General features: G+C 38.6%; 1 protein-coding gene across 3 annotated transcripts in view; it reads left to right on the forward strand.

Moving 5' to 3' along the window:
* Positions 1–21895, forward strand: part of astn2 (astrotactin 2) — a 269469-nt gene that overhangs the window by 242166 nt on the left and 5408 nt on the right. For all 3 annotated transcript variants that reach the window (XM_086152123.1, XM_086152124.1, XM_086152125.1), the window contains 2 exons: positions 12830–12971; positions 21782–21882. In XM_086152123.1, coding sequence (XP_086008249.1) covers positions 12830–12971; positions 21782–21882 — 243 coding nt within the window. The remainder of the gene's footprint in view (positions 1–12829; positions 12972–21781; positions 21883–21895) is intronic.

Below are 21895 nucleotides of genomic sequence, written 5' to 3' on the forward strand. Positions count from 1 at the left end.
GGGATCCTCAACCCAGCCCGATTTTGCATAAAAGCTAAGACAAATGCTGCTGACAAAGCTGTTGCTTCTTGTGCAATATTTTTCTTTATGTTGACTACAACACTTTCATATTCCTAATAGTAGCTGCATAAGACCCATAATTACTAATAACCTATTGATTTTTTGTATCACACAATCTATCTGTTGAATGCCTTATATTTGTCTGAAATCAGTACCGGGCATTTGACATCAAATAAAGGCTTTATGCCTTTTTACAAGCACTAAAATAACAGGGATGCATCAGAGAGTCCCGCCTGCACAATTTTCATGCCATTGTATCATGTTTAGCCTGCAAGTCTCATTTCGTATTTCAACTTCCATTCACTTTATGTGGCATGGCAGATGTGCATCCAATCATATACATTTTACTGATCGTGGAGAAACCATAACAGTACCAAGGAGTACAGCGTGCACTATTCCTGTGTTCCAAAGAGACGAATGTAGCGGTAAGTTAGCAGTATCTTATGGTACAGAAGGTGGCAGAAGATGGGGTATAGTAGTTGACATCAATCATGATGACGCTGCAGCATCACATAAGACGCAAGCCAAAAGCCTGTTAACACTGACAGATCTATTCTTAGCACTAAGAGCAGATCCAAGGGGAGGCAGAGCCCTGGTAAAAAGAGGCAGGGGCATTTAAAACAGACCACACATGGACTACATAGAAATGGACAACATGGACCAAGGGGTTCATTTGTCAGCGAAGGAACGCCGCATTAGAAACAGTTCATAGCTACGCACACATGTTTTCCGCTCCGTCATATGACAACAGGGGAGAACGGGTCTGTAAAACGACCCCGGATTGTCCGGTGCAAAGAATCTGAGACCGCCGAAACGGCTTCATCATCCTGAGATGGCACAGATGTCAATATTAAATTGGACAGCACACCTCAAGGATCGCACATTAAAACTATATAAACCTATCTCATAAACAAAGCATTCTCCAGGGGATAGCTGGTATTGGTGGACAAATTTTAAGTAACGATCAGAAGGTTTACTTACAATCTGGTCGTATCAGGGGGAAACAAATAACAACGCTAAACTACATTTGCCAGATGTTTGGAGTCGTTCATTTTGAGGGATGTTTGCAGATTTCAACATTGAAAATTGTAAATTTACCACTATAACACAGTCTGTACGACTGCAGCCGTCAAGCGATCTCCCAATGTCAGTAATAATATCATGCGAATCAAGTATGTAAACATGGAAGTGAAATAAGGTAATGGTAACCCGCTCTTTTCCCTCATTGCTTGGTTTATTTTCTAAATGTCTTTGTGTCCTTTTAATTTCTGCGGCGATACCCATAGTTGTGGTGGCAATGATTGACAGCTTCAACAGTGATCCGTGTAAACGTGAAAATGCCTCGCAAGGAGATCGGTATCAAACATAGCTGAAGGAAAGTCTCATTTTATTGGCTTTGCGCTTCTGCTGAATCAACAGAAGCCGATATGTACATGAAAGTTGACTATTTTTAGGGTCGGCTGTTTTGCACGGACAAAGTTACTAAACTCATATTCAAGTTTCTTCCCCAAAACATGCTTGAATTCTCAATTTAAGCTTTTATCTTAATACTATAGATCCCAAAAGCTTTGGGAATAAATGAAGTGATGCTTGCTGCATTTGATAATTCCGTGAGACTGAAGTAAAAACTAAATTTTAAAAGAAAGTAAATGGATTATTTATGGCCTTAACTTATGTTCTGACCCTTTATTTGATTCTCTTGCAAATCCAAGCTTTATCAATTGTTCTGCGGAGCTGCCAATCACAATGCACGGGGCATATTAACAAGTTTCCTGGTGAGTACAAAATGTTGTTGTTGTTGTGGAAATGCAGTCTTTATTTATCCTTGTGTTTGTAGAACATGTGCGTCAGTTCTCTCAACTGGCATTGGTACAAATCAGATTACAGGTGATTGATTACTGTTGTTTGGAAATGTATAAAAGTGATGTATTAAAGCAGTGCCAGAGTTAGAACGCAAGAATTGTATTCATTAACGTGATGGGAGTCTAACCTTGCTCTGAGATAAATAAAGAGAAATATATTGCGATATCAAAGGGCAACACTTAACAAGAATGAACGGTAGTTTGTTATTGTGAAGATGTCTTCATGGTTGCCTGTGACATCGGGAAAATTGATGAAAGTACACGCTAGTCTAAGTCAGTTGGACGATCAGATATTAGATTAATTTGGTGAATAGATATCTCAACACTTGCCAAAAAGCTGTCCAAGCACTGTTCCATGGTCTGTTGGGGGATATTATGCACTGTGGCGGCTTTAAATGTTAGTTTTGACAAAAAAAAATCACCACAAATGGAATAAAAACACTCTATCCTGTCAACTTCTGTGCATAGATTACCATGTTAAAGCAGAACGGTAATGGTAATAAGTTTTGTCATTGTCATGTGTACGATGACATGTAAGGTTCTCCTAATCAGTAAATAATTTAAGTTAAAAATAAAAAAAAAAAAAAAGTTAGTGAATAAAATAAAATAAATCCATGATCATGTATTTGGCCTGCGGGTGGAAGATAGTGCATCGAGGTTAGAACGCTGCGCCGAACATCAGCCGAGAGCACCAACGATAGCATTGAAGTATGCCTTGGCTACTAGTTTTGGTCGAGAGAGGTCTGGCTCTCGCGTCAAGCGCTCTCCAGACCAGGAGAGATCGAACAGAAGACCAGGGGAGGTGCTCGTAATCAACAAGGACAGTTCTTAGTTTTATGTTGCTGTCGCTGCAATTCAACTCTGAGAACATCTGTGTCTCCATGAGAACGGTGAACTACAAAGCCTGGGAGTCCCTCCCCCAGCAGGTGTGTGCTCCAGATAGCAAAATTCATGGCGTCTGCCGTCATTATTTAATGGAAAGTCCTGCTTTTGTCAACCTCAGCGGAGTGGTTAATGTGAGGAAAAACCTTCCAGTCGGTCTTTGCAGACCTCCTTCGACTTACACTATCCCTAATGGCCGGCCACTCTGCCCATTGAATAATTAGCGCTAACATTTTTGTTTTGAACATAACCGCGTTTCATTGTTTCCTCACTTATCTCTGCTATCTTATTGGATTCGAGAAGGAAAAGCCCCCTCGATTTAGGAAATTCAGGGAGTATCTTTTCTACCTTAAAAACTTTTTTTTGAAGACAGATAATTGTGTTTTTAGATTTTCAAAATTTTCTAGAGGTATGCTTTGCGTTCGGTGATGGTTACCGTGGTATTGTACAGTTAAAACAAGTAATGACCAAATATATATACATGGATATACAGTGCCTATCATACATATTCACCCCCTTGGATGTTTTACCCTTTTAGTGCTTTCATAAATCAATCATGGTCATTAAAATTTGGCTTTTTTAACACAAAAATTTATTGGAAAAAATAATTTAATGCTACAGTAAAAACAGATTTCTACAAAGTAATGTCAATTAAACAAAAATATTTAAAGAAATATAATTGTTTGAATAATTAATCACCCCCTTTTTCCATTAATGGTCTAATTCAATAGAGGTCCATCAAATTCTTGCCAATAGTCTCACATTTAGTAAAACATCCAAGGGGGTGAATACTTATGATAGGCACTGTATGAGCATTATATCACACATTTATCCATCCATCTACGGCCGCTTGTTATAAAACAAATTCAGACATCAAATTTTTCCAGATGGCTGGACCAATATATAAAGCATGACACATTGGAAAAAGGCTGATTCTTGAAAATACCTGTACTGGGTTTGAGAATTTGTCTGAGTCTTAAATGCAGGAATTTAATTCTTTTTTCTTTATCTTATTTCGACACTGTCACTATTATGACAGCGGGGTGATTTGAGTTTACCTACAAATGGAGAATATAAGAGTCCACTTTAAAACATGACACCGCATCAAAGTGAGCATCTAAATCTATTTTAGCCTCCTCTTACAAACCATGAGAAGAAAAAAAAAAAATCTGATTTCAAAAGTAAGTTACATATCTCGCTGCCAGCACAATGCCTCTGCAGAGCTGTTCAAAAGGATATCCCTCTACCCGATAAGAAAAACTTGGACAATTATATGCAAATCGACCCGCTTAGAGAAATCTGTTTCCCACAGTGCTTTGTTCTACATCACCATTTCTGCATCGGATGCCATTACCGGATCCCTCCTCCTCAACGGCGCACTTTGATGAGAATGATTTGTTTGTTTCTATCTATTTTACATTTTCACCGTGTGATACCAAGTCCTACGTGGCCGTATTTACATATCTAATATCTAATGCGTGTGTCTGTTTGTGTGCATGCGTGGCCGTTTGTAATTGAAAGGAAGGAGGGGCAGAAAGAGAAGAAGTAAAGAAGGTGACGTTGTAGGCTCGGTGTGGGGAGTGGAGGCTTGAGTGCTGACAGTTTAACAGAACAGGCCCCCTGGCAGGTTTGGCAGCCTACAGGAAATATAAAGCGTGTGATTTGTTTGTTAATACAAAACTTGTGTTGTGTTTGTTTAAAATCAGTTCACCAGGCAATTTCCTGGGACGATAGAAGAAGAGATAGTTGTTGTGAAACGTTACTTTTAATAATAAATGTCTGATTGCTTATTTGTTCGCTTGTCTTTAATTCAATACAAACATAGTTTGGGAAATGAAGATTAAAAAAAAGGGAAAGGAGTGCATGTTGCAGAATAAACGTATGTGTACCGCCTTATACAAAAACAACAGAACAAGCTATATACTCCCTTCTGTGTAGATAAAAGTGGATATTATGGCCATCTATATGGGACAGACATCTTCGGTGAGAAAGTGGAGTGAATGAAACAGAACCTTACTACAGTATGTTTTTCTCCACTCCCCTCACATTTCCTCTTTGAGCAAAAAAAAAATCCTTATGTGTGAACCCACTGACCTTGAGGATTAGCACATTCTCCCCCCTCTCTCTCTCTCTCACACACACACACACACACACACACACACACACACACACACACACACACACACACATTGAGAGGGAGAGAGACAGCTAATGGTTGAGGCAATTACATTTTGCCTGAATTCAGCAGTGCAACTGAAATGATATCAGTGATAGCAGCACAAAAGCTCAGACCCAAATGTACCATTCTGCCACCACATGTGCACCCATCCATACATCTTAGAGGAGGTTAAATTAGGTGAAGGCATCACAAAACGTGAGCCAAAAAGATGCAATACACTGCTGGTAAAAGTGCATGATGATGCATTCAATCCATAGATCTTTGTGCACACACGCGTTAGTCTATAATCTGTTAAACCTTGCTGTTCATTATTTGTAATTGCCCCTTTCCTGCCTACAGCTCCTATTGCGCCGTATGCTGCATTGAATTTCCATTCCATTGCCCACCCCCCCTCTTTTCCTTTTTGTTTTGTTATTTGCCAACACTTTTTGAAAGGGGTTTTCCTTAATTTGGGTCAGTCTGGGTCAGGAACTGTTGCTGTTGTGGGTCTGCAAAGCCCTTCTGAGACGTTGTATATGATATTGGTCTGCACAAATAAACTCGATTTGGTTACATCATAGTTATGAGGCCTTTGTATGTTTGAACTAGAGTGGTTCTCTCTGTATACCGTCCGTCTGCGCGTCTAGTCATGTTCCCATGATTTGCTATTATTTGTTCCTTGCTCTGCTTTCTAAAGAGGTCACCTGGCATTTACCATGAGGTTTTAATCGCCATGTAAGCTTGAGAACACGCAAAATGGCTTTTACCGTAATAGAATTTCAGAGGCCTTAATTTTTGCCATCTGTGTACTGTTTTAGCTTTGGTATTGACAGAAATGTTGATGATCCACAGGCCTACCAGTGATGAGCCCCTCAGAACAGTAAGACCATAAATGCTGCCTCTGGGATTGTTCAAAATCTTATTCTACAGATAATTGTTACGTAAGCGTTCTCCCAATGCGAGTGGAACGTGAACGTAAGTTGAATAGAAGCCAGGCGTCAACTAAAAAATCCGTGTCGCGCAGGAAGTTGGCGATCGGGTTGTGCACATGGTATGACGTAGGCACTGATTTCACAACAGTGTTTATGAAGAAATGGAAATGTCATGATAGCGGTGAACACAAACCACTGTTGTAAGATGACCTAAAATATACCTCACATCTCACCGGGAGAGAAGGTGAAGTAGATGTTTGGGATGGCCGTGCCATCTTGTGATGATGTCTGTCTGCAGGAGGGAGGGGCTGAAGACCGTTTAAAGATTTTTCGGTTCTGATTCTAAGAAGAATGGGGGGGGTCGGTAAATGGTCGAATGAGAACCGCAATAATAGATCGCTCTGTCGCCGAGGGAGAAAACCGAAGAATGGGAAAACGTATCTGTATTGCACAATAACTTCCATCTCATGGATGAACATAATTGACGCTCCGTATCTAATGGCCCAAAAGGAAATGCCGACATTCAACCATTTTGACATCACTACCTCATTGGAGAGGGCAGTGTAAAAAAACAATATAATAAAAAAAAAAAAATATATTAAAATAGGCGATAATGACTATTCAGTGAAGTTACACATAAATTCCAAAATATACAAACTACATGCAGTGAATTGAACTTCCGGCCAATCACAGAACAGTCCTCAGACACCGCACGGGAAAAAAAAAGTTTGAGCTCGGACAGGATGACGTCATTGGCGTTGTTCTGATCCTGCGGACCCGGGAGCCAGAACACGTTTTGCTTCCCACTGAGGATTTGCAGGCATTTGTTGTCTCCAAGCCCCTGTAACTGATATGATTTTCTATTAACCAATTCTAGATATATGAGGGCACACCTAAAACTACAGTAGGATCATACAATACAACATGTATATATATGCATTCGATAGAATTTTAATTTACATGTCACATTTGAGTGAAACAGTTTGCCTTTAGCTTTGTTTTGCTCCAGTAATTGCTGCCTGATGAGCTATCGACAGGTTTTGTTCTGAGCGGATTGATTTATGGTCTCGTCCAATTGACACGGTGGCTCATTACACGGGGATGTAGGGATGAACGCCCTGGTCTGGTGTGAACCCCTCGCATGTAGACTGTCTGCACAACGGCGCCAAGCAGCTCTGCCTGCTCTGCTGTGTTATAAGAAATCTTTTCCTTTTCCGATACGGCATTCCTAAACCTATGCTCTAGGTCAGCGTCTCATTGATTTCAGATAATTCGACATTGTTCGGTATTAATTACTTCATCAATCCATTTAGTTTCGGCATCGTTTTTGTCAGGATCGGGAGAATAAGAATCAACATTTAAGATCAAAATCCCTCTTCCCAGTTTGTCTTTGTACATATAAAGGGGTAAAAAAAAAAATCATACGGTATTCTAAACATATCTCCGATGCTCTTGCAGGATAGCGTTATTCTGGAGCCAAACCGTAGACGTTTGACGTCTCTCGGATATATTCAAACTCTCGAATATTCAAACATCTCTTTGTTTCCCGCACCGTCCTCTGACATTAAACAGGAGCAGGTATTTTTGTTTGCTCATCTCCTCCGTAACGGGTCGGACCCAAGAAGGGAAGAAGATGTTTTTAATGTGTGGGCTTCCAAGGAAAGAGAGCGACCAAATCCAGGATGTGTCTTTAATGAGGGATACAATTATCCTGCTAGCAAAACATTTATTGACAACTTGTATAAAGGGGAAGGCAACATTGGCAAACACATGTATTATTATGTCTAATGTATTACTGCTTGGTGTTATTTTTAAGGAATTTTCTTAATAACATACCGGCTTGCAAAGAGGACATGAAGACGAACATGAGTGCTGCATGAAAAACATTCTCAAGCTGTCCTTCCGAGGAATAACATTCAGTTTTATGTCAGTTTACTGTTTGTGTCAAAACTGGAAACTTGATTAAAGGTGTACTTGTTTACAGAATAAAAGAACAGGGGGAGAATGGCAGCATGAATGTGTTGGATGGAAAATTGATTTATATTTATACGTATATATTTTTACAATAGGCCAATATCATCGCCTTTTTCTCAGCGCACATGGTGGTACATTGTGTACCTCCACTAGCCGCTCGCCTGCGTACGGGTCCTATATTTATGCAATTACATAACAGTTTATAGCTGTCAGATGGCTCTGTTTAAAAATGGTTTGACCCACGGTATGTGCGGGTAGAATTTTCTAGGTAAGGGTATATGATTTTTAAGAGAACTAAAACACACTGTGTTCCCCTGCTGAGTTCTTAAATTGATAATTATACAGCAAGTCACTCAAGAGCCACTGAGGACTACTCGGTTAGCCTTACAGATGGATCAATGTTACTTAAGCATTCCCTCATGCTGTCAGGGACATAAGTGGCCAATTCACACTGTACATCCAATGACTTTTCCTCTCGCCACTAAGCTTCAGCTCATGCTGCTCAACGGTATTTATGTTTCTTGGAGACCTAGCACATTCTTCTCTCTGTTAGTAAACAGTAATATAGTCATGACAAATTTTATTTGATGTTTTGCATCCAATCGCCCCCGGGAATATTTTTACAAATTCGTCTCATTTCAGGATTACATTACATCATATTATGTCGTTGAAAGCCAAGATTGAAAAGGCTATTTAAGACATGTTTGATTTGTTTCGTTTCAGATTTTTTTAAAGTGCCTTTCAAGTTATCAGTATATAAATATTGATCTAATTAAACATGACATTCTTTTATATAACAAAATATTTGACCTCAGTTCACGTTCCCTATTAGATTTTCTCAATTTAAGGCAAATGATTTAAATATGTAACCTCTTTTCTTCCACTGGGACCGGTCAACTCCAGAGTACTTTCTTTCACATGAACATTCTTGTTCGCTGTTTTCAGCAATGCAAAACCCGGATATGGGTCTATAAGGTCCTGTAAAATGGTCATATGAAAGATGGAGAGGAATGGAAATTACCAGTCATGCGTTGGGTATAGCCATGATGCAAACACAATAGAATTCTCTTTCCATTCGTGTAAAACATGAATGCAGAAATACATCAGCAGGGGGCTGCTTGAAAGCAGCTTGGTATTTCATTTCTTCTATTCACTTGCCCTTTCTGGATTTGTCAATGGGCTGCATTTTAGATGACAATGATTGTGAGGATGAAATTCATTCATTGTGTACACAAGCAATCCAAGCCGTCATTGGTCGAAAGGCGGGTTACAGCCCGCGGGGCCGTCAATAGACATATATAACCAGTCACTCCTTCATTCACAAATCATAAAGAGACATATGACCATTCGCAGGTCCGGGCAATTTAGGGTCTCTGGTGAGCCCACTGCATTTTTGTCAGTGGAAACCGGAGAACTCTGAGGAAACCCACGCAGACACGGGGAAAACATAGAGACTCAGTCGGAATTCGACCCGGAACCTTATTGTTACCAGGCAGAAGCGTTGACCACCCCGGGATTAAGTTATGACCCAAAGGTGATCAGCATTTTACCTATTTTCAGAGAGGTAAAAAACGGATATCAACAGAGGCTACATTACCTATGTGTCCGTTAACTCTCCGCGCTCGATTTCGGCTGTTGCTGAGCTGCACGCGGTCGTGCACGAGCTCCGTGATTTATTCTGATTATCAAAACATTCAATGACATCACCACCTCTTGGCGTGGCCAAATCCAAAATCATATAACAGAGCACTCACTGTCCGTTTTCCCTTTCCTTTCTTCTCTCATCATTTGTCTTTTTTTTTCTTCTTTTTTAAACCTAACTCGTCTCCAAATTGAGCTGTTTTGGACTATGAAGAAACTTTTGTTCGTTCCCCCAAACTTACTTGCAGTGAAGGGTGGATAGAGACATAATGAACGGGGCCAAATCAGGTCAGCAGTAAATTTTAAATCATTACCAATTATTTCTGAAAATGATTAATTGGTCTGCTACGCATAATTATTACTCCAAGAAATGTTAGTGTGCGTGCACCGGGATCCAACACACATAGAAACAAAAAAAAGGAGTTTTTGCAGGTCTCACAGTTTACAGACTGTTCGAAGAAAAAAAGCATCAGCATTAACCGGTCGGGGTGTTAAATGAAGCGAGACTGAATGCTTCACAATTCCTAATCAGTTGCACCGATGACATAAAATAACTAAAAACTGACCACGCTGGATTAATGACCTAACAAAAACTGTCAGCAAGAAGGTCCCTGGTCTGAATCCAACAGGGAGCCTTTCTGTGTGGACTATTCGTGTTTTCCCGCTGACCTGCGTGGGTTTCCTCCGGGGTCTCCGGTTTCCTCCCGCAGTCCAAAAGTTTATGCAGTAGATTCATTGGAGACCCTAAATTGAATGACAGAGAATAATTATATGAAAGAATGAATGATTAAAAAGAAAAAAAAACCATATACATCAGAAAAAAGTGGAGAAAAATATATTTAATATGTATTAATATACATAGTATAGTATAGTATAGTATAGTATAGTATAGTATATTGCTTCTTGTGATATTTATTTTACTTCCTTTTTCTTAAACTCATAGATGGCGTCAATCCCAATCAAGGTCATCACCCATACTATATTATGCTTTACGTTTGCCTCTTCTTCTGAAACACTTCAGACAGAAACTAATTTATGAAATATAATCTCAGAGTATCTGGAGCCCAGGTGCCCGCACTGCAAGGAGCATTCAATTTACCAAAACAAAAGATTAATGCCATTTGGATTTGATTTCTTTGAAATGTGTGCATTTTAATTGTTTTGCATACTCGACCAAGCAGGTATTCATGTAGCATCCGGCCAAGGAGTTGGTTTGTCGGATGAAAATACAAAGAGAAGGCAATTAGCCCTGAAAACCAAAGGTGGCATTTCACTATTGTTCGGTGACTAAAACGAACAGACTTTACTTGTAATGTCTCTGTTTGTTTAAGACTTTCTTAAAAAAGTTAAGATGTCCATTCTCTCGCTCGAAGTTACCATTGCTTTCTCTGATATTCAACCAATACCACATCAACTGCTATTATAGTCTAACACAGAGCAGGTGGTGAGAATGAAACACAGACTTAAATTAATAAGAAAAAAATGTCAGAAAGAATAAAATAAACAGTTAAAGGTGAACCAAATGACATGCAGATTGGTCTCACAAATAGCGGCGTCCACAAACTGCAATGATGGGAAGTATTTATCTGAATCCTGGTACCGAGCTGAGAGACTCGCTCTCAGGCCAGTGCCCAGGATTAGCATACTAAAACTATATGGCCTGTTAATATATTGTAAAATGTAATTGGGCTAATTTGTACTGAAAATGGCTGTTATATAAAATGTGTGGTCTAATTTCCTGTGGACAAACCGATTTCATTTGTTTAATTTTTCCACTTTAACCAACACAAAATACACATAACATGGTACACGGGTGGTCTTGAGGTTTGAGAATACTCAGAAGTTAAGTATGAGAGTGTGTGTGTGCATGTGTGTGTGTGTGTGTGTGTGTGTGTGTGTGTGTGTGTGTGTGTGTGTGTGTGTGTGTGTGTGTGTGTGTGTGTGTGTGTGTGCGTGTGTGTGTATTTGAAATGTTCAGAAACACCAAAAGTGATCACCCCGGGCTAAAATGTGTAACAAAATCTAATCATTTATGGTGAGTGGTTTCACATTTTGATCAGAACCAAAGATTTAACATCAATGCAAATTAATCCTATTTGAGATTCCTGTTTAGAGAGATAAATCCTATTCGCAGCGCAGGAATGTGTTTCAGGGAACCCTTCCTATACACAAGACTCCTTCTGTGAAAAGGTCAAATCACTCATTCGTGCAGTTCTTTTTCCTCTCTTTTCAAACTTTTCTTACCATCCCCTCGTGCCTCGCCAGCCAGACGTACTCGCTGTGTTTACAATTTGGCGCATGTTTCATAAGCTAAAACTAAGCTGCCCTTTACCTTGTGTAGCAATTGCTGGAAATCCAACCTGTTGAGAGCTTTTAAACTTTTTTGACAGCTCCTTCTTTTTCCATCACCCCCATGAGCACTGGAAACTTGTTTGTGTCTGAATGTCCAAATGAACAAGTGTGTGTTGGTTGTCGTTCCCGTAAGCTGACATGATAGATATTTCACAACTTGTGAAGTTTTTTTCTTTCTTTCTTTTTTTTTAAAACCTACAGGGCCTTAGTAAAATATTACACTAACATTAGCTCTTTTCAGTAATGGACTGTTATCAGTTTTGTAAGTACTGTACATATGTATGCATGCATACATATATAGGTATACGCATGTTTATATCTGTTATGTGTCTGTTCACAGTATTGTATATATATATTATAGATAGATAGATAGATAGATAGATAGATAGATAGATAGATAGATAGATAGATAGATAGATAGATAGATAGATAGATAGATAGATAGATAGATAGATAGAGAGATGTGTGTGCTGTTTACAAAAAACAATTACATTGAAATAAAAAAAAAAAAAAAAAAACATTACAGAAACTTTGAATACCTTCTTGGATGCTGTCAGGTTTAGGAGAAGTATGAAATGAAAATAAAAATGAAAATAAATAAATAAAAAATCATAGTCAAATGGCACAATCATTTACAAGCCAAGCAAAAGGTCCCCAGAATGAAAATCAATTCATGACCCGGTCTATTTGTGCATCGTTTTTTTTCCGGGGTTGACGTACATGTTGACGTACTGGTTTTGAACATGTGGCATTGTTTTGTTTAACGAAAACAATAGATGAAAGATAATGTTGAAATCTGGTTGCTGTTTTTTTTTTTCTTCCTCTCCTTGGCAAGACAATAGAAACATTGTTTCCAGTGTGACATTTTTCTAAGATTTTCTGTGTTTTCCTTTCTTGATTCTGGCCTCGCTCCTATTCTCTTGATCGGACAATTATTTTCTTGACTTCCAATTTTATGTCTCTACCAGGTGAGGTGCTGAGTCTATTCGATGACCTGTTCACCGGTCTCGGCTCGTCGTGCGTTGTTGCCGGGAAGAGGAGCGGCGAGCGTCCACACTCTGTGCTGTATTCGGTTGTCTTCAAGTGCCTGGAGCCCGACAGTCTCTACAAGTATGTTTCCTGAAAAAAATGTAATAACTTGTTCAATATGGATGTTTTGTTCGACAAGAATTGAATTTTCTTGCAGTTTCAGTGGGAAACCAGATCAAGCATTGGATTGTATCACAATATCTACCATGGAATGTCTGAAAATAAATAGGATGACCACGGTGTCGCGGTGGTTTGCGCTTCCGCCTCACAGCAAGAAGGTCCCTGGTTGGATTCCGACAGGGGGCCTTTCCATGTGGAGTCTCCATGTCTGCGTGGGTTTCCTCAGGGTTCTCCGGTTTCCTCCCACACTCCAAAAACATGCAGGAGGTTCATTGGAGACTCTGTATTGCCTAGATGTGTGAATAACAGAGTGAGTGGTTGTACGTCTCCATATGGGACCCTGTGATGGGTGTAGCGACCGGTCCAGAATGAGCCTGTGTGTAGGAAAAAATGGTGTAGATAATGAATGAATGAATGAACGAATCGAGAAATTAATGTCGCCAAATAAGTAGACTTGTCATTACGTTGTTAAAATAATCGCCTACGTTTTTTTTCTTTTTTCAGTAAACACAAATAACTTGTTGTTGAGTAAGGCAAAAAAAAAAAAAAAAAAATCAATCCTGTCAAAAAATGTAATTATTTTAAGACTAGATAATCTTATTTACATTTCGTGAAATGAATTATGACATTTTGGTGATGATTCAAAGAAAGGAGTAAAAAGGATGTAATAACTGTGCCTCATCAAAACATTCAAAGACAGTCAAAGGGCAGCCAAAGCTACTGCTGCCATCTCTTTAGTCAAATTTTGCATTTTTTCCCAAACCTGTGAACATGTATAACAATATTTAGAGGACAGCTATTAGTTAATCCGCAAATAGAGTCTAATTTCTAACTTTGCAGCCCTGTTATCTTTGTTTATGCATTCTCCGCAGTGTTGTTTTTTTTTCTGATAAGAGCAGAATTTACGTCTGAATTACGTCTGAGGGCACATCTGTTCGCAGCCTATTCGGCTTGTCTAAATCAAAAGCCAGATAAAATCTTTACTGGGATCAGCTTCACACTTGACCATTAGCAGAGCTGCCATGAGTACACAGCTTCTAAGCAAAGGATAATGTGTTTTACTCTATGAAAAGTAACAGACCATGTTTCAAGAGGACAGCCTTTGGAAAAACTCAACAGCAATCATTATACTTGATAGAACAAAAAACTCTGAGGATTTTAAACAGCCGCATGCCGCCCCAAAATTCCGCTCAATATGCACTTGCATCCAAACAAACAGATAAGATAACGCTTGATGAACTTCCCTCCAATAAAATAGTTTTGATTTTATATTCGCAGAGGCTTTAAGCAACTCTCTCAGCACTATAGATTATATGAAGCCAGGTTAAGCACAAGTTAATCTTTGAAATGGGCAAAAAACTACAGATACATACGTATACTCAGAAATCATTCAAAATCTGACTGGGAAGTCTAGAGTAAACAAATGAAATCAAAAGATAGCAGCTTGTGCTGCAGAATATCATATATTATCCTTTCTTAATATCCTGTTTTATGTCCTAGCTTTTCCAGAGTTTGGAAAAGTTGATAAGGAGCCCAATGAAACTGGTGATGAGAGAAAACAATGTAGTAATTGAATGGGCCGACTCTGCATGGTCAATCCATGTTTGTTTGTTTTTTTGTTCGTTTTCGTCTTTGCTTTTCTTTTAATGAAACATCATCGTACATATCCTGGTTCCATTATTGAAAACCCACACACATAGTAGCTGTTTCATCAGCATTATTTTTATTTCATATAAACGTAAGGCTGCTGTTGAACCACCCATTAGCCGGTATGGACAAAAGTGACTATGCATTACGTGCTTCATGAAAGTGAGGACCATTAATTATCATATTCATAAGAATAAGCAAAGGTTATATGGTAGAATAAAACAAGAGTGAGTGGCAGATTCAGACCTTTTAGCATTGAAACAAACTCAAGGGAAAGTTCCGCACTCCAAACCATACGTGGAGGAACGTATGCAAAATACACTTAAAACATTAAGAGTAAATGCATCTACTGTGCAGCAAAATGGTCCCTTTCTGTGTTTTCTCAGTCCATAGAGAAACTCAATCCACCAGTTTATCACATTCAACAACACATTTGGTGAAACACAGTTTACTTTGGACAGGAGACGTTTGAAAAAATGTAAGCTAAAAAGTAACATGTTACTTGAGCTGTTTAACAAAAATAGTTGAGTGGAAAGTACAGTGTATCCCTCTGTGTGTGTGTGTGTTTTGCACGCGCGTGTGTGTGTGTGTGTTTTGTGCATACACATACATATATGTATGCATGTGTATATGTATACAGTATATATCTATATAGATCAATAGATAGATAGACAAAGTATATTGTAAAATGAAGACATGAAGAAAAGAAACACTTAAGTAATTTTAAGCTAACCATTACCTGTCAAACAGGATGTTTTGCGGTTTACACACAGCACTTAAGTCTCCTGCCCTTTTATGGATTTAATGAGGCATCTCCTAATGCTAATCACATACTTCTTGGCACATTTAATTCCAGCTCCAGTGCCATTCATTTACCGTCTTAACAGAATTGGATGTTTGCATGAGCGTCATGATTCCTGCAGCTATTACTATTTACAAATAAATTGTCTCCTTACGGTATTATAAATCTTTTTTTTGTTCTTTGCATTTCTTCTCATTTTTTCCCGCTTTCCAGACCCTGATCTGGAGCACAGTCAGCAGATGGCCATGCAAGCTACTGTTGAAATTAGATTGTTTCGGGCAAGTGTGTGATATTATCAAATCTCAATTCAGAGTAGGAAAAAGCTGAATGGGAGCACTTATATCTCGAGCCCATAGAAAAGCAGCAGTCTGAAGTCTTAGTTCTCGGTACATGGACAGTGATTCAAAAATTCAAATGAATTCAAATGAATTAAAATGATTCAAATGAATAAATAAATAGTGTAAAAATGAATATAAAATGAGAAATTAAAAAAAGAAATAAAATAAAATGAATAACAAGTTCAATTTCACTTCATCAATTTCAAATTCAATTCAAAACAACAATTTCCTTCAGGATAAAGTTGTTCTTATTCTTATTCTTAAATTAAAAATAGATGAATACATACAAAGATAAATCATTAGAAAATAAATAAACACATGGGTTTACACATATAAATGAATACTTACAGGCACATAGGGGCATACATGCATATAAACATATGTAAATAAGTAAACAAACAAATAAATAAATTACAAATAGATAGACAAATAAATAGATAAATAAATAAATAATTAAATAAATAGATAAATAAATAGATAAATAAATGGATGGATGGATGGATGGATGGATGGATGGATGGATGGATGGATGGATGGATGGATTAATAAACCAAACACACAAATACTTAAATAAATAAAACTTCCAAGAATTCTTAAGACTTCTTAGATTTCTGCAAGAAAAGTTATTGGTTAAAACTACATATATATATATATATACATATATATATATATATATATATTGTTACTCTGGTTTGTCTGGTTTTCTGTCTTCTGTCTGAGGTTTGATATGGAGAGTGCAGTCAGGACCTCAGGCTAAAAATCATGCTCTGTGTATTTCTGACCTCAAAAGAATGCATACATGAGGTTGGAAAATTTACATCATGGGTGCTGTATATATTCACTGTTTATTCACTGTTTGCCCTTTCATTCTGATATATAGGCCACATACTGTATTTCACTCATGTTATTCATAAGTCATGTTGGTAATCGAACACCTGTGCCCTGAGCAAAAACAGGTAAGCATTCAAAAGCATCAACTGAGTTATGTTGTCAAAATTTCCAGTGTCTCCTTCTTTACAATGACCTAATTACTTTTCCACAACAGTCTTGCTGATCATCAAGCGCTCAGCTACTTTTCCTTTTTTTCCGATTTACGATTAAACGAGGGGCGACTTTTTATAGAGCCTTTGCTCTCGTGCAATGCCAGTTAACTCTGAGGATTTCTAAGTCATCAGATAATCGAAGCGATCGTATTCCTGAGGCAGTTAGAAGCCATTTAGTGTCGCAGATTAGCTGGGGAAAGTGTTTGAGTGATGCATGTCCAAATTTTGATGTCACAGAAAAGGCATTTCCCGGTGACCCCGGCATCTTTAAGCGTGCCAAAAATATTGCCCTGATTGTTCTTCTCACTTTAGCCGCCATCTAGCCTCTCGCACCGCTTTATCTCTTGTCGTCCATTGTTCAGCCGCCTCGCCGCTGTCTCATTAAATTAGAGGAAAAAGGGGTTACTTTAATGCCGATTGTTATTTTACACAATCATTAATCTGCCATATATCTTCTACATTGTTTGCTGAGCTTTCAAATCTGCCGCTCTGGGGACAAAACCGGGGCGTTTTCGGCCGAGCAGCATGCATCCAGACAGCTTTCGAATAGATGAGGGTATCAGAGAATACCAGAAAAAGCCTTGTTATATAAAGGCAAAGTGAATAGTAAAAGAAAGACATAGGATATTGTGTCTGTGTCTGCTTGTAATTCTTATGGAAGGCCAGACAATAGTTTGGTCATCACTGAGAACCCACACTGAGCTCCTTAAATGGCAAATTAGGCTTTACATCAGCATTTCGGTCGCCTACACTATGTAATCCTGGATGCCATTTAAGGACAGCTCGCCCGTGATGGGTAATTTGGGTTTCGTTGTCTTGCTCAAAGACACTTCGGCTGGAGGGGATAAAGAAACCCTTCAATTACTAGACAGTCGACTGCCTTCCAAACCGCACTGCCCAGGAGACCCCAACTTCTGGTCAGAATTCCTATTCGTCATGAATGTTCAGCGGAGTTCAAAAATGTGTCTTGCTTTCTGTATTACGTCAAATTCCCTTGCACATATTCGGGCTGTCCCTTTTTGACCCAAACAATATAAACCCGAGAGCAGATCTCCCACGTTGAGTTTCTTGATAGGTTTGATCTCCTGGAAGAAACCACTAGTGCATAATACATTGGGATTGTGGACAGGGAAACAGTATTTTTCAATGATGCCAACATTCAAACCAAAAATACCAGAAAAATGTCAAAATCCTGGATCTGAAACACATCTTTTTTTTTTCTTTTTTTTCAGCCTCGACAAAATATGATCATAGCTTTGGCGTTGCTTCTCTTCTTCTTCTCCAGAAGAGTATATACCTGTTTTAGGCAAACATTGTGCAAGACCCGTGCATTTCTTTTCTGAGGGATTGCTCGCCAACGAGATTATATTACAAAGCAAATAAATATTGGCTAGCGCCGGTAGAATTGAAAGAAAGCATCACGTAAAAACTATGCAAATAGTTCTTAGAACAAAAGCAGTAAAAACAATATTACATTTTTTGTATTTTTTAGTATTCCGACATGTGTTTATCATGCTAAATACTTGAAATACCATCTCAGTTGTTCACTTTTTTTGTGAGTGTGTGTTTGGTTCCTGTGGTTTCGTTTTTTGTCATGCCGTTGTTTTTATAGTGGTAATTCTGTGGAAATACTGAAGGAATGATTTCATAAGTAGCATTTCTCAATACTTAATTTGTCTTCCGATCTTTCCCTGCAGTAAGAAAAAAATAGTTTACTTTCAGACACTATTTTAACAGATTAAGTAGATAAATGACCAGTAAATAAGGTAAAATTTTGAGAGATTTACTTATCTCAAAGGCAAAATGATTTTTATTTTATTTTATTTTATTTTATTTTATTTTATTTTATTTTATTTTATTTTATTTTATTTATCTATTTGGCAATTTTAAATCAGATTAAAGAGGCGTAATGACGCAGACAAGATAGTAATGGAACATCATGAACTCAAAATTTATCAACAAAGATGAAACCTTTAAACTTAAGTGCCATTACTCCAATTAAGTGGTTGTAAATTTGGTGCTTTAAGATGATTCTGTCAAATTCACCAACCCACTACTGTCATAATTACCTGTAAGTTCATGGGAAGGGAAGGTGAGAAAGTGAAAAAGAATTTCCCCCTGGGGACCCTATCATGTGTAGGAGCACGGCTTGAGTAACCTGTACAGAACCAAAATTATAAGTCTTGGAACCAAGCAACCTGCATTTCTCAATTTCATTTGGATTTGCAACAACTAGATATAAATCATCTAGTACTAAAATGAATCGGTATTAATGTCAATTTTAATTTCTGGTAATTTTGAGTGAGGGAAACACAGAACTTTTGCTTTGGGGTCTTCCTGAATGTTTGTTTTGTCTGCTATGAAACTTAACTGAGGATTGTTCCATTGTAGAGCTTTGGTCAGAAGGCTGAAAGGCACGTCAATAGATCATCTTATTTTTCTGGAGAGGTACTTCATTAATTACATTTTTATCTAGCCCCTTTTTTATTAACCATGTGATTGATTACTCAAGGAAATTATCAACAAATGAATTCACAGAGGAAACTATTTCTGGTTAAGGCATTGGTTTACCTGCTTAATGTCACAAGTTTCCATTTGCATTTTAGCTCATGAAAATGAATTTAATCCCAGAGATAGTCACATGGTATCTATACATTTATATGTATATATATGTGTGTGTATATATACATACAGATACATACGTATTCATATATCAGCATATATATACATACATTTATACATACATACACAACCATATACATATACATCACATTTGAGATCACATCTATTAATTTGTCAGTTTTTCACCACCTTGTTCTTTTAAATGTTTTTATTTTGCATTGTTTCTTTTAAATCTGTATTATAACATGTATAAAACTCTATGCCTGGGAGTCAAAGTTAGTCATCCCCAAAACACATAACAATACCATTCTTTCATCCATTCATTTATCCAATACTATCTATACCATTTAACCAGCCCTCAGGGTTGTGGTTGGGGTTGGAGCCTATCCCAACCATCCTATGGCGAGAGGAGAGGTTCACACTGGACCGGTTCCCCGAAGAGAGACATACAACCATTCACACTCTCACTCAAATCTGCGCAGAGTATCCAATTCACCTGCTGCATGCTTTTGGAAACCCACAGCTACATGGGGAAAACATGCAAACACATGGAAAGGCACCCTGGGAGGTGGAGGTGCTGACCACTGCACAACCGTGCCGCCCCACTTGACAATATATTTAACTAAGTGTTATTCAATCAATCATCATTGATCATGATTTTGTATCACTTTCGTCTCCACTCGCCGAGCTTCCCTCCGAAAGAGTTTGAAACCTCAAACAGGAGGTGAACCACTTAAGGGCAACGTTGTAAATGCCAGAAATGTCAGACTGTAGCAGGTGGTCATAGGCAGAGCCTGAGTCGAGCCGAACCAAGATTGAGCAGTCAAAATGAATCGGTAGCCAACAGGAAATGGAGGGTTATTGCTCAATGTCAGGGTGAGCCTGTAACGTGAGGCACCCGAAAATCCCGACGACAGTTTATCAAATAGGTTCACTTTAGATATACGAGCAACGATGGAACACGGCGTTTCCAACAGACTCTGAATGGAAATGGAATTTCGAAATAGGCCAAGGGGGAATCATTTCCTCATTGCCCGAGTAGCTGGTGGTCGTAATGTATTTCTTGATAAACCATTAAATTCATTTTGTGAACACGCAAACTCACTAAAATTCTACCTGGCAGCAGAAGTCCCCGTCATAATTCTTGTTACCCTTGGGTAAGCTTTGTCAGCTGAGCGTATTAAGTACGAGGCTTTCAGGTGCTCTTGTAAAAAGAGAGTATCCCCTTTCTTTTCCATGCAGGTGAGAGCAGGAGACTCATATTTTGGGACGGCGCTTAAAACTTTCGGACGAAACATAATAAGTCCCCCGACATAATTCCGTCCCAAAACTTGTCTATTGGCTTTGCACAGACGTCTGTATTAGTGCGTTATTGCCGTGTATCTCCATCATGCTTAAAACAGCCTCATGGAGCTTAGAGACTCAGGCCGTTCTCATTCCTCACGCGAACACATGCTAAGCCGGCAACATTAGGGTTCAGTGTTTTGATTACCGGCTTGCAAAGAGGTGTGTAGCGTTGCTAATTTGGGGAAGCCCAGAGACCAATAAAAGCCCCCGCAATGTATTCCTCTGGGTTGTTTCCATTGTTGCCATGGCCATGGCAACAAGCTTAGAGCTTCATTAACCAAGGTGGGAGCTTCAAATACGCACTACTTTTCTTTCTCCTGTACTCTTTGTAATAAACCTGTGGCTTAATATTTTATGACTTTTTTTATGGCTTAATTACCTCATTTATTCATGCATCTTTATATTTAGATTTTTTTTCGATGTATGTGGCTCAGCATGAGCGGACATTTGGACCAGTATCACTTTCGTAACGTCTTGAACTGTTTGCCATGGTGTCGTATCTGAACACCGATTCAGGCTCTGAAAGTCCACCTAAAAAAAAAAGGGAAAAAAGAGGGTATCTGACATTTTCAGAGGGGGAACTTTGTGTTTGGAGTCAAGCACGGTGACCTTTTTGTCCTTGCAGCTGTGGTACTGACTGTGCTCATTTTCAACAACAATGCTCCTAAAATCCTTGGTTCAATGTCCTCAATGGATTTTTACGATTTTTTTATTATTTTTGTAACCTGACAAAACTATCATGTCATAAAGCTCAAGGTTACACAAAACCAAACAGCGCACAGCAAACTGGAAGCTTTATCGGTTGTCATGTAACAAACGTGTGAACAACCCCATAAAATCTACACTGCCTATTGATTAACTCAGGAGGGTTTAGTTTCTCTGTTTTAGTGGATGTCTCAACAGTTCCCAAATAAAAAATGAACTCTCTTAGAAGTGGTTATATTGATTTTGCTGCTTTCCTGTCACTTTTAGGTTCACTCTCTATGCAGTAGACAGCCGAGGCAGTCGCTCTGAGTCAAGTTTCGTCTCGGTGCGGACCTCGTGTCCGGTGGTGGACGACAGTCGAGCTGAGGGTACTCTGGCCTT

Source organism: Fistularia commersonii, chromosome 9 (assembly GCF_037954325.1).
Source record: "Fistularia commersonii isolate RoL2024-O1a breed Wild chromosome 9, RoL_Fcom_v1.0, whole genome shotgun sequence".
In the NCBI taxonomy this organism is placed as follows: Eukaryota; Metazoa; Chordata; class Actinopteri; order Syngnathiformes; family Fistulariidae; genus Fistularia; species Fistularia commersonii.